The sequence below is a fragment of the Nyctibius grandis genome, chromosome 11 (assembly GCF_013368605.1).
Source record: "Nyctibius grandis isolate bNycGra1 chromosome 11, bNycGra1.pri, whole genome shotgun sequence".
In the NCBI taxonomy this organism is placed as follows: domain Eukaryota; kingdom Metazoa; phylum Chordata; class Aves; order Nyctibiiformes; family Nyctibiidae; genus Nyctibius; species Nyctibius grandis.
In genome coordinates this window covers 15,260,103-15,274,101 of record NC_090668.1, presented here as the reverse complement: position 1 = coordinate 15,274,101, position 13,999 = coordinate 15,260,103, and the positions used below count along the sequence as shown (strand labels likewise).

At 39.9% G+C, this 13,999-nt stretch overlaps 1 protein-coding gene across 10 annotated transcripts in view; it reads right to left on the bottom strand.

Annotated features, from left to right (window-relative positions):
* Positions 1-773: 773 nt before the first annotated feature.
* The window catches only part of SEMA6D (semaphorin 6D), a 32,097-nt gene continuing 18,871 nt past the window's right edge, over positions 774-13,999 (bottom strand). For 6 of the 10 annotated variants that reach the window (XM_068409859.1, XM_068409861.1, XM_068409862.1 and 3 more), the window contains exons 7-18: positions 13,738-13,828; positions 13,341-13,460; positions 12,817-12,905; positions 11,826-12,043; positions 11,586-11,717; positions 11,234-11,389; positions 10,977-11,150; positions 10,086-10,226; positions 9,907-9,984; positions 9,002-9,093; positions 6,587-6,754; positions 774-4,466 (exon numbers count right to left, since the gene is read on the bottom strand). In XM_068409859.1, coding sequence (XP_068265960.1) covers positions 3,163-4,466; positions 6,587-6,754; positions 9,002-9,093; positions 9,907-9,984; positions 10,086-10,226; positions 10,977-11,150; positions 11,234-11,389; positions 11,586-11,717; positions 11,826-12,043; positions 12,817-12,905; positions 13,341-13,460; positions 13,738-13,828 — 2,763 coding nt within the window. In that variant the 3' untranslated portion in view covers positions 774-3,162. Of the gene's footprint in view, positions 4,467-6,586; positions 6,755-8,600; positions 8,658-9,001; positions 9,094-9,906; positions 9,985-10,085; positions 10,227-10,976; positions 11,151-11,233; positions 11,390-11,585; positions 11,718-11,825; positions 12,044-12,816; positions 12,906-13,340; positions 13,461-13,737; positions 13,829-13,999 lie in introns of all 10 variants that reach the window. The other 4 variants (XM_068409868.1, XM_068409860.1, XM_068409866.1 and 1 more) reach the window with 4 other exon arrangements.

Here is a 13,999-nt window from a genome sequence, read left to right as displayed (position 1 = left end):
AACAAATAATTTTTATCCATTATCTAAAATCAACTTTTAATTAAAAGAATACATTGTATTTGTTTTCTGATACTAAATTACGTGTGATGTTGGCACATACTAAATACCTGGCATGTATATTTCTATTAGGCTTTACTGTCTGCCTGAAATGTGAATTTCAATTATTAAGCATTAGTAAGTATTTAGGAATGTCCTGCTATGTAGGGTCTGCAATTAATTTTGCCAGGAATGATCTCTATCTTTTTGTAGCCTACATTTTAGAAGGAACACACTATCTTCTTTCTCCTTCAACACTACTGTAGTTGCACAAAATTGGTATTTTTCTAACCTTAACAAGAAGGGTTCACAGGAACTAGAGCCCAGCTGAAACTTGGCTCAAGCTCCAATAAAGGCTTCATATGGGCATATATTATATATTTTCAAATTCAGTGCATCTTGTTGGTGTGTCATATGGGCAACCCTGACTCTGTACTACACTCTACCTCTGCACACCAGTTATGTTGATGTTTTCTATTTAACTCAGGAGGCTGAAAGTCATCTACAGACACTTGCTCTCCCTCAAGATCACGCACGTCAACATGCGGCTGCAGTGAAGATGGAAGGACATCTGTGTGCGTTGCCCTCCGACTCTGCAAGTCCTCGGTGAGGCTGAGGAGAGGATGTCTCTGTGCCTCCTTCACAGAGCTATTAAAGGCAAGCAGTTTTTCCTCCATTGTAATCCCAACAACAATGCACCTAAACTAGCTTCACTAGTAATGAAATTTGACACTCAGTACATTGGAATATTTTATTTTGACTTTACATGCGGTGTTAAAAACCCAAAGAACGTACTATTTACACATCCACAATACAAGTTTACAAGATATCTATACATGTTAAAGTACTCTATAGTATAGAGCAGCTTCATTTAAGGGTTACTTTTTTTTATGCCGTACCATTAAAAAAGATACAATCTGCGTTTACCTTTGCACAAATGGATAAAGCATCTTTTATTATTAAATTAACGGAATAAGGACTAAGTTGAATGTTAGAAATTTCAACATAAATACTGAGAGAACTCACATTACCATCTACAAGGCAGCACAATGTTACAGGAGGTTATCAGGGTTCACATACATTTATCTTTCGGTTTCACACAAGTCTGTATTAATTAATATTTGTAAAGTGAATTCAGACCAGTTTGTATCTTTTGACAACCGAGTACATTTTTAATAGTTATTAATCTGTAGTGTTTTAGTTGTAAGACGGAAGTGTTTAGGAAGAGAGATCATTGATTTTTGGATCCAGAGGTCTCAGGAAATAAATGTCCCTTACAGCCTTACAAGAAAAAAATGACTACTTCTATCCTTTATTCTTTGTTCTGTAACAGAGAGATCCAGTTTTCAGTGACTAACCTTTTCTCCCCTTTGAACACATAATATAAATCTCCACCATCTCTGAAACCCATTGCAGTTATTTGTCCCACTAATTCATGAATATTCCTCTGCCATGGTTATTTCTATAGTTATGTTCAATAAACAATGTGGTAGTGTGTCGTTTGCAAGCTAAAACAGCCATCTGTGTTGAACATCAGCTGCAAGTGGATACTGTAAAACCTACTAAATAGCTTACACAACTTTAGCAGGTGTTCCATTACCCTAGAAACCTCATTTGATTTCACATTATAACTGTTTGATCCTTCGGAGAGCTGGAGCGGAATGTTTATCATGGTAAGGTGATTTAATGCTGCTGTCTTTTTGGATTGTAGGCTGCCTTTAGTTACCATTAATTATTCTTGCTTTTTATCCTTTTTTTTTTTTTTGGGTGCTGTTGAGAGGCTTTCCAACTGGCACTCGGGAGATATGTGCTACAGTGAGAACACTTGACAGATTTACTTTTTTTTTTTTAGTACTTTTATCATTTGCATGAATAAGGCACAAAATGCACAGATTCAGGTAAACTCACACATAATATTTACAGAATATTGTCATTACCTGCATGACTTTGGAAAAAAAACCTTACATTACACAACAAAAACAAATTGATTGCACTACTGTTGAGTTTTCACAGACTGCTTCTGCCAGGCCAATTAATGTTTCTTCTTTTTTATTGACAAGAGTCTATCACCATGTAGGGCGCTATTAAATGCAACAAAACTGTAACCTTCTCCAGTTACACAGGCCTTTGCCAAGCGAATTGATTACTAGCTGCCTTCAACGAGAAGTACAGGGGCTCAAGTTCACAGTGGCCAGGTATTGGATGGAGGCACTGTGGAAACACAGTAAAACTCCCCTGTTCCAGCCCAAAACACTAGATCTGAAATGCACAGCTCTGAATCAATAGCAGCACAACAGTGTTATGAAGAATTAGACATATCTGCACTCTTTCACTGGGTGACTATTTCATCAAGGCGTTATCATTCAGAAGGCTGGCAGAGATGCGCAGTTCATCCTCAGCTGTCTCCAAACTGAACCCAAAGGGCTGCAGAAGGCAGAGTCATCTGTTTGTTCAGTCATGCTCAATGTAAACAATTCCATAGCATAAAAGATGCAATGGGAATCTAAGTACATCCTACTGTGTACAGTACACACGCACATCCACACACGCACAGCTTTATCTGTGGCACAAACAAAATGCCACACACACGGAGAGAAAAAAATAATAATGCTACAATTGGGCCAGAGACTGAATTCCAGCAAATTGATTATTAACCCAGATATTCATTGAGACATTACCATTTTCTGACATTTGTGCAAGAGGCAAGGTGAATGCATACATATTAAAATGTTCACATTTAATGGGAAGGACCACGCTTAATGGCAGTCTAAAATGGAACCCATTCTTCAAGTATTTGCGTACTGATTTTTTTCCCAATAACTTTTTAGCTATTTAGAACAGTAAAGTAGCCCCCACCCCATTGTGCTACATGTCTCCTTAGCTCCAAACAAAAGAAATGTAATGACCAGCACTTTCCTTTGTTTTTTGTGTTTGCTCTTAGCAAGTACACGAAGTCTTGCTATAGCTACGTGTGGCAAGACACAGATGTTGCTGAAGTAAAGACAGTTTCTTTGGCCACTTTGTTCTCTTAAACAACAAGCAAGTCTCTGTCTTATGCGTCTACCACACCACCATCTCATAACCTGTACAGGTCAATGCCACACTCATTTCTAGCACAGACATGTCCTAGTAACTGTATTTGTTCAGTGGTCTGACTGACGTTGTCTGAGGAACGAATGAGGGTTTTGGTGGCACGTCAGGTTTTAAGGAGGGTGTCCTCTTTATTCCTGTACGAGGAAGGGTGCCGTTGCTCGTGTAACTGCTTTGCCTGGACAAGGAAGGCTGGAGGTGAACGCTGACAGGTGTCCCTTGCATGTAGTCCATCTTTGTGCCTGCCGTGGGAGGTATATACCCCCCACGATTAATACTAGGCTGTCTGGATAACAAAACACCGTTTGGTGAGTTTAAGTTTTTAGGAAGGGCAGATATTGAGTGCCTTTGTGAAGAATTTTTGTGATAACCTCTCTGCCTTTCCAAAGAGGTCATTGGTACTGCAGGAGTGGTGGGAACGTCCACTCGTTTTGTGGGGCTGTTTCTCGGAAGAGTTGATGGTGGAGAGTATAAAGACGCCTCCCTGTTGGGAACCTTCGGTGGGATCTCAGACATATTTCCCATTGGATCCAGCATTAAAGTCTGGTGGGCCACTTGAATATCTCCCATAATTGCTTTGGGATTACTAGTAGTTTCATTTAAGTGTTTCAGAAAATCATTCAGGGTGTTCCTGGAATCAACCGATCTCCTGTGGTCTCTTTTGCTGGATGGTTTTGTAAGTGGATGATCAATATGTTGCATCTTTTTGTCTGCCTTGTGTGCATTAGAATTTGAGAAAGATGTATTGTAATCGTGGGTAGCATTGGGAAGAACGATAGCACTAGGAATATGTCCATGACTTAGTGGAGAGTGGGGCGGGGGACTGGAAGGAAAAAACTGAGGGCTTTTTAGTGGGGTTTCCTTTCGTGAAGCATTGAGGTTACTATGCACTTTGTCCGACTGACTTTTCATAGCCTGCAGAGTCTTTTGTTGAAGAACTGGTGTAGATTCAGGAGTGGGAAGCGCAGCTAATTCCGGAGGCTGTCCCCTGTGGTCCATCATCATGGACTTTGTATCACCGTTTGGCGGCAACTCCTTTCTGCTAGTCAACAGGTTTGTGTAAAGTTTGGGTGAATCAATGTTTTGTTGATATTCCTTGACGGGACTATCAAACAGCCCATTCAGTTTAGCAAAGCTCCCACTGGAGTCAGTACAGGATTGAGCTGATTCTGCATCTTTGTGTATTTTCCTGGATTTCCGTACAAATATATCCCGGTAACAGTAAACGGCCACTCCCGCAATAAAGGCTCCCAGGACAAAAGCGGCAAAGACACAAGTGATTAGGACATTCATATGTACCATTTGGTTGGACTCTCCCGATTGCACTTCCCACCTCACACCTGCAAAAGACATGCAGTATATCATAAATCTACATGTACGTCACACTGATACATTTCAGAAGAAGGTAGCCTCCCTCAGGGAAGTGTCCTAATTAACTGCTTGTAAGTGCTCTGCGGCTAGTGTCAGTGTAACTCAGTTGGATCCTGCAATCCACAACACTGGTAAATGCAAATAATTTTATAAATAGAAATGACTGTGTGAGCATTGATCAGTCTAGATGAAGACTGTCCATTTTCTTTGATAACGAGGAATGCTTTCAAAGCTTCTCTCCTCATATTACATTCGGTTTAGCCTGTCCCCAAATTTCCTTTAAGGCTCATAAATAGGGGCCTGCATGTTATTAACATCAATGATTTCTGCTGGAAAATCGAGGTTAGAAGGTGCTACTGGGCCAGAGAGCAATTAATAACTCATAGATGGATTTCTCAGTTTTCTGTGCAACTCATAAATCAGTATCAAAAGAGAGACAGGATTATGCAAATGTGTAAAACTGTATAACATACATACTGCATTGCTATAACCATGTTAATGTAATATGGTGCAAAACTTGTAAACTAATACATCCATAGGTTGCTAGCCTTGAAGCGGCACACCTCGCATTATCTAAGTGTACAGTTTTTGAAGTGCAAGATTATGTCATTCTATTAGAGCACTAATTTTTATTTTCTTTTTTTTTAGTCAATAATGAACAGAAATGCTTGCGTAACATTGTAAAAAACAACTTGCAAGGTTAATTTATTAGAGAATGTTAAAATTTAGAAAACTTTTAGCTTAGACTAAGAAGTTGAATATTGAATTAGTTTTTTATTTGTGTATTAACAAGCTCTCTTTGTTTTTTGAGATTTTTTTAAAGCAACCACAGACATCTTGCAGCTAAGACAATGTTAGTTTTTAATGAAAGTAATTCTGTTAAATATCCCAAGGGATGCTAAAATGAAAAAGCAAGAGGGAAGAAACAGATTCACTTTTGTTAGAGGCAAGGCCTTTGAACATTGTTAATGTTCAGGGTTATAGGTTTTAGTGGCACTGTGCAGGAGAAGAAAGAAAACATGAGTAAAGTTCACTAATAGCTGTGACACAAAATGTGATTCAGAACCAAGAGCAAATGATAACAAAAACTTAAAGCAAAACAGAAAATAACTGCAACAAATTGAAATGACAAATGCACTGCCATAACGGCCGATAGGAAACCTGATATGTTTTGGTGAATGGTAATAAAACACAAATGGTTTTTGGCTGGTGAGATTTTCAGTAAATACAGAATTGTGCAAACATGTCTGTCACCTGGCTATTCTGCGTCCTGATGGAGACTTGTGTTAAGTGTTGGTTATGGGATCGGAAGCTTCTTGATTCTTTGGGCGACTGTAATAGTCCTACTGAATTAAAGTCTTAGTTGCCATAAAAGCCTAATCAAAGGTTCACTTAGCTGAAAGAGCGGCTACAGAAAGAAGAATTACATGCAGAATGTTTCTTTTTGTGCTTGGCTTAAAACCTGTGTGTGTCTCTATGTATTGAGAGCATCTGTAAACTGATGCTCAGATCCAGAGAATAAAAATTCAGCACACCCTTGCTCAGATCTGACCCATGTTCTTCAGGAACATGCTGCAGGCAGGCAGAGTTTGGGATATGCCCCATTTAATGCATGGATCTGTCATGGAGCTGTGCTTTGTTTTCTGTTCCCCCTTGTTCCCCAAAAAACCCCACCCCCAAACCAAACAAAAAACCCCACCATTAAGCTCTCGTAAGCAACCATGCCTGAGGACTAGTAGTCTTATCCAAACTAGACTGGTTTGAAAACAACCACCAGAGGTGCAGATAAGTCTTGAATGTGATTTTTTTTAATGCATCCAGAACTCCCACTGATTTTAATGGGAGCTTTGGAACACCCCAAGAATAAAAGGCTGAGCTTATTATCTGTGCTTCCCATTATAAGCTCTAAGCAGCACTTTGTACACCAGATAAGTAGGTATGAAAAACATGATTGCACTGTCTGCATATTCACAGGAAAAGGGTGTAAAATATAGCCCAACAATCATGGCTGTTACATTTAAGCCTTAGACAATGCCGAAGACTATCAGGTTTCCATTCAGCAGCAATGTATTCCCTGGTAAGGCCTTACCCTTTGGGACACCTGATAATGGATCAGAATAATCAGAAGTGTTTGGGTCATCTTGAACTACAAATTTCCGAGAGCCAGTCTCTTTAGGTTTCCAGGAACCAATCACTTTAGGTGATATAACTGGGATACTTGCCATTGTGGTAATGGAAGCTGAGGAGAACTCCATGTCTGTGGTGGCAAACAGATTTTTATTAATGTGTATTACAGTCAGGCTTTCCTCACTGTTTCATGGCACATCTAAGCTACAGCTGGAGACAGTATTTAATGGGAGTTACATGTCAGAGCAAAATGTGACCCCCTGCACTCTGCAGAAGTACAGAGGGCTGATTAAAATCAATTGTTCCAAAACTTCAAGTACGAAAAACATACATTAAAACATCAACAGCTGCTAGCCCAAAAGCCAAAGAAGTCAAACATGAAAGCAGTGCCAAAGTTAAAGTAAGCAACTGGTGGAGGTGAAAAGCACAACTTATTCTACTAAATTGCTATATTCTTCACTGGAGACAACATACTTGACTGCCTTTTAAACATCTTAAAAAAAAAAGAAGTTACTTGGAAAGATATACACTCATGACAGGTTACGCCTGAGAAACGAGATCAGCTCATTAGTGCTATTACGGTATACCAGGAACTGCTGAACAAGCCACTTCTACAGGTGGGGATGAAAGGAATGTTTTTAACCTCTATTTTGCAATGGTTCCTAAGGAACAATGTTGCAGAAATTCTGGCTCCTCTGCAGTACATTTGCTGAACAGAACCACCATAGCCTACGTGAAAACGCACATGAGGAGGAAACATACCAAATTGCATTTGCAATCCAGAGTCTGCTTTGCACACCCAAGTATTTTGTGTTCACTGTCCCAGTAGGTTTAGGCATGAATGTCTATGGCTCGAGATCTGACTGAGAAATGTACTTCAAAAGCACACTCATTCAGGACTTGAAAATAAGGTTCAGTTGTATCTGTGTCCTCAAATATCACTTTGAAAATTCAGTTGATGAAGTAAACACTCATGCAAGCAGGTAGCATTTCCATGTAACACAGTTTTGTTTTGTTTTGCTTTCCTAAGTGAGTCTCTAACTTACATTCTGGGTAAATATACCTGGAAAATATTTGTCTCAAACATTACTTCTTGTCAAATTACAGAAATGCAAATATCATCAGAAACCAAAACACAAAATAATGTTCTGTTGCACTCTTACAAATTTAACATACAAATAGATTATTTTCATATTACTCAGTCAGAAATGCACACTTGATTTGAAAGCAGAGACCAAGTGCCAGGAGCAAAGACTGGAAAATAAGGGCTTGGTCTTGCTCCTGTTGAAGTCAACACAGGTTCTGCTTTTGAGTTCAACAGAGGAACACTGGGTCCTGTCTTCCTGAACACCAGGGGCTGACGGTGAAAACACTATTAGAAAAATCACTGAAGGAGAAAAGGATGTGAAAGTCCTGACAACAATGCATAAAGTTTTTTCTAAGCCACCTTTGTCTACACAGGTCCTCATTCAGCTACACAGTTTGTGATGTTAAATTTTTTCCATTAGCACAAACTACTTAAAACATTTCAAAAATGTAGAAAATACACATTTTGGTAAATGTGTATTTGTGCAAAAAGCTTGCTGGGAAAGAAGGAAAAGAGGAAAGGAGAGGTAAGGGGGAAGATGATGAAATTCTGCCATTCATCTACTAGAGATGACCAATAGGGGCATTCACAAATGCATGGCTGGGGATAAAGAGTAAAGCTTAGTGGACTTTCGTGCAGTGAAGATGTCATCTATGTTAATCAGGCTCTTTAATAAAAGATGTCTCAATAAATAATGAGCTGTTAACATGCGGCTACACAGGGTGAAGTGCTGAGAAGAGTCTGACTATCTTTACCATCAGTGGGAACATGAGTAAAAGCACAAAAATGGAGGACTGCCAGCTGTGCAAAAGGAAGGAAAAAAGGGCTGAAAATGCTGAACTGAAGGAAAGTAAAGGCCATTAATTCAAAAAAATTAAAAAAAACTAACCAGATGTTGGGTCGCCAAATATTTTGTAATCTGGTGTAGCTGTAGTAGGCAAAATTTCTAAAAGAATTAAAGGAACAAGTAATCAGTAAGAAGTAACGAAAAGAAAGCAAAAGATCTCAAACCTGAGTAATGGAAAATAAAACCTAAAATCTTACTGGTTACAAAAAATAAGTTCTTCAATACTTTGCTGTAGACCCCAAATAGTTGTAACCTGGTGAAGGAAAGACAAAACTCTGCCACCCAGGACCAAAAAGCTCAGCTTTGTGAACATTCACAGTAATACCAGGTGATGTGTTCATTATGTTACTGAAAAGCTCATCATAAATTTAACATCCATAGTGAGGTGTGGCCACAGACTACTGCTGAGACATTATAAACGAGCAGCAATGACTATGCCTTACCATGGCAGTCCCCAAGCTGCGCTGTGTTGCCGTATTCAACATCTTGTACATATCCTCCAGTGCTGTGGTTGTATGAAACAAACAAAGAGAACCTGCAATTAACAGTATTAGTAGGGTAACAAATGGTGATTTTTTTTTTCCTGGAAGCAGCAAATGGAAACAGATACAAAAGCTAGTGTATGGCCCAAAACATCGTTTTGCAAAATGCACAAGTCAGTTATAACCAGGCTTTAAAACTCTATATATGTGCTTATGCCAGGAAACAGAAAAAAAAAAAAATCCCTTTCTTCATCAACTTCATCATGTCTTCTACATTGGGTGTGCTCTTGGTTTTAAATACAACTGTCTAATTATACTAGTTAAAGTTTGCACTGGCCTGCTACAAAGGCCTCTTTTTAAGATACAGCTGCTAATGCACTGTATATTACAGACTTGATTTGTGCAAAGTGCCTTTGGTATGCATATATATCGCCCCAGCTCCAGCGCGGAAGCAAAAATCTTATTCGTTTCCCACTGTGAATCCTGTGCTTTCATATTTGCAAGTGACCGTGCCCTGGCCCTGAGCACGCCTGGGAGGGGATCCTGTGTACTGTCCTCTCTGAGCTGCTCAGGTTTGCAGGCAGCAATTTCTTGCCTTCCTGCTTCCAACTGCTCTTCCTACAGGTCTGCTTGTCCTCCTACACACGTGTAAAACTCTCACTGAAAGCAAGTCTTCACGCAGAGATTGCAGAGCTAGGTCAGACTTCAGCATTCTGTTCTCTTACATATAGAGCACACTGAAAAATCATCCCTAAAAAAATGGAGATGTATTAATTGAGCGCAAGGGAACAGGCATAGGCTATGAGCTCATGTGGTCTCTAAAGCGTATGTAGAGATGCTGGGCTAATTTGAGAAGCAGTACTTACAGCATGACTGGTGTCACTCTTCCACATGCCTCGTGGTCTAACCAGCCACAGTATGGGTCCCGTGAAGCAATACATGCCCTTGCAAGAGAAAAACCCCAAAAAATCATGCATTTTTTACTTCCTTCCCAAGAGATGCTGGCGCCCTTCCTTTAAGGGGGAGTTCAGGAACGGGGCCGTACTTTTTACATGACCCGTGACGCTCACACCGGCTCAGAGGAATTCTAATGACGCAGCTGGAGAATGCCACGAACAGAGCATGGTGGTCTCTATCCAGCTGAAGGGAAATGACTCTTCTGTCCTCCTCGCTCTCAGCATTACACCTGTTCAGGAAAAATAATGGGAGGCCATTATTTCAGTAACTGTAGTACTTTGTGCAGTGCTTACACTGCAAACATTTTATTTATGCCTGTGTAGATACTGAAAAGAGACTTTTTACACATATAAATGTAACTTACTCGTCTTTGCTGAGTGATTTCTAAACAAACCGATGGGCTATCAAATGCCAGCTTCTGGCTCTTATTTACAGCTAGGTGACAATTTCACTGAACTATATAGGAAAAAAAAAATCCAAATCCATTTTCTTTGTTCTCTCAGTCGGCATAAATATCTCGACAGAGCAGAACAGGAGTCCTGTATGGGATGCCTGTAGGGTCTAATTGGAACGCTTCCATTCCCAAATTCTTTGCACCGGAATAAACAAGTTTAAAATGATTAGATATAGTTTATACATTATTGGCCACTCTTGAGAAACCCTAAAGATAAGCTCACATCATTTCTGTTTAACAGCAGCAGATAGTTCTGACGTTTCATATTCAGGAAGAAGTGTATCTATTTGCAGAAGAATTAGACTGTATCACTGACGTCACCGGAGTGGAATTACGTTGTTCACTGAACCCATGCAATATGGCAAGTGACCAAATATTTTCAGGTTATTCAACACGAGGAACACCATGAAATAACAAACAAGTGGTAATGTTGGTGATAATGAGTTGCTTTTAGTTTACCACGATTTTTTTTAGCTAGGTACCAAGGACTAGATGAAGAGCTTAGGTGTTCTGGTTAATACTTACTTTGCATGATTATATGCTTCAATCTCTTCCAGTAATACACTGTCATTCAAAGAAAAAGGCCTGGTCTTTGCCAAGATTTTAAGTACTACTCCTGCTTCGGAGCCAACAAATATGACTGTGTAGTTCTGGTAGGGTCCAGCAGCGTGGTCTACAGCAATTGCTGTCAATCTGTATCTATCAAGACCAGAAGGCATATCATTAACACCGCGTTTTCCCGTTTTCCTTTTCACAGGCGTTATTTTTGAATGGTGCCATACCTGACACGTGTTTTGGTAAACCAGGGCTCGTCAATGACTGAGGGAACAGCTGAATCCATCAAAGGATGAGATTTGATGAAGGAGAGTGTTTCGTCTGGGAAATCAATGGAGGTTTTGTAAGCCTCTGCTAGGCCGTGTTTTGCACAGCAGCCAGGTCTGAAAGGAGAACAACATTGTTTTCCTCTTGGTATTTTACTTAATGAGAGAAGGCAGCCTGCTAATGAGCATCCTTATGGCTGAAGTGTAAAGCTCTGCTTTGGTTTTTGCCTGACAAGACACTCAAGAGTGCTGCTGATTTAAGGTAGCTCTTTACAAGGTCAATATTATGGCATCATGAGTAAGAACCTCTTACCTTGGCTTTGGTACTTTGTCTTCGGGTACAGCTGTCCAAACAGAGTCAGGAGTCTTTTGTTCTTTAAATCTCCCTTTGAAGACTTTCTCAATGTCATCCATGCTGAAAGCACACACTGCTGAACCAGGGATGCTGTAAAATTAGAAAAATAGTTGCGACAACTCAGCCTACAACGGCACCAATCTCGGTGTAAGACAGAACCAGAGAACTACCTTTGATGTATGGTTGCTCATCTCTCACCTGTTAAGCTGTGTGGTGAATACACCGACAACCATGGGGACTCCATTGATTTCTATTATGTCTGTGATAGACTGCAGAACATCAAAGTAGAAGAATGAATCTCCGGGAACTGAGCAATTGAGCCGAGCTTTCAGAAAGGATGTCCAATGTTTTTCCAGGACTCTTTGGGACCCCCCCATGTCATTTTTGCATATGCGTGCCACACGGGAATACACAGCCTGCGAAGGGAAAAAAAAAAAAAAAAACCAGGAAAAGGGAGACAGGCTTGAGAGATGCAAGGAAACCAGTGCTTGTTTCTGAGCTGTTAAAACACCGAAGATAATTTTTTTAACAGGAAGCTGCCATTTATCTGCACAGAAAGGATGAAAGCAAATGGTGTTTAGCTTGTAGTGCACAGGCACTTATCTTACTGTATCACCAAGCAAATGCAGCTTGTCCCCACCCTTTTTTCCCTTCAAAATCATATTGTTAGGGAGATTTAAAGACTTTAATTAACCATGTGTAAAGGATTTAATAATTTATTATAGAATATCCTTCCATGGTGAGGCATGAGTATTATACTCTGTACTGGCATGCCTGAATTATTCAATATCCAGGGACATTAGAGAAACTTCTCTGAAACTTCTTTTGTGTTGTTTTCTTTTGTTTCTTTAATAAGCATGAAAAAACGCTCAGATTTTCCATTACTTGCCACAAGTGTTAAGGCAACAGCAACACTAAGGCAACAGTGTTAATACTAAAAGGTACCTGTAGCGAGCTCACCTAACAGCAAGGCACAGAGAACAGGAACAACTTTTTGGTTGAAGAATGCACTGTTCTATTTCTCTTCCCCCCCGCCCCCGCCCTGTAAATTGTAATGATGGTAAAACTGTGTGAACTTTGTACTAGTCCCTACTTCATATTGCAAACTGTGCTTGTTACTGACACTGTTTTAGGACGATCGCATGCTACAACTCACAGCAACCCGACAGCTCGCTGTGACAATACCTACCTTGCCTAAATTATTGTGCTCTACGGCAATTTCTCGGAAGAAGAAATAAACGTAGTTCCCGTATTCTATGGCATGGAGGAAGTGTGGTTCTGTAAGAAAGAGAAAAGAGAAGGTTACTTAAAAGAACTACGCTGCATGACTTGGTGGCTTCTCCACAGGTCCACACCAGCTAACATGAGCTCCAGTCTTCCAGACACTTTAGAATGTCCAAATATGAGTGCACTGGAGCTTAAATGAACTTGGGAGTCTTTAATGATGGCTAATGGACTGTAAAAAGGTCTCGGAGGAATTGCATTTCAGCTCAGTTACTTTGTTACTGTGGATTCGTTCATTGATGTATTTAACAAAAATTTTGCTTTATTTGTATTAAACTGCTTTCTTATTGTAATCACACTGTATTGAAAGCCGCATATATGCTGACATTGAAGCATACGTGTAAAGCACGCTGGCTGTGCATTACCTGACCCTCTGTGCCACTGAAAGTATGTTTGCCATGTGTGTGGGAAAATACTCCCCCTAATTACCTTTTATCCATTTGGAATCATACTTTATTGTTCTTAGGGCAGATCCATCCCCCATGCTGCGATAAATAACGGCATCACTTGCCAGGAAATCTGCTACTGTTGCCGAATACAATTTTCCATCTAAAAGGGAAGTTGAAAACGTGGTATTAAGAGGTCTTTAATAATCTACAGAATTCTGACTAGCCTGTATTTTTCCCCATTTCTTTACTGCCACTCTTCCCCAAATTGCTGTAACCTATTTATTAACAGGTCAGCTTCTAATCCTTTGGAGGCCCTTTAAAAAATTTAAGAGCAGGGGCACCATGACACCTTTAGCTTTCCTGTGCTTGCTTTAAAAGCTCTCTGGCTCCTTTGGTGTCATTAATCATTTAGACTCATTACAAGCAGAAGTTCTTACCAGCAAAGAGGGCAACATTGGTTTGTCTGGCATCAAACGGGCATCTTGCCAAACCACTAATTTCCTCCCCATCATACTCTAAGGTATTCAGCTAGAGAAGAAAAATAAATGGGTGATAGTGTCATTTCTATTTTGTACAGTGGCACAAAAGCATAACATTGTCTTTCCAGAAAACTTAATTCAGCACATTAGCTTCTGTCTTTGTTTCACCTTGATGCACTTGCCAGTCCCACCTGGATGTATTTGCTACAGCATACTTAGT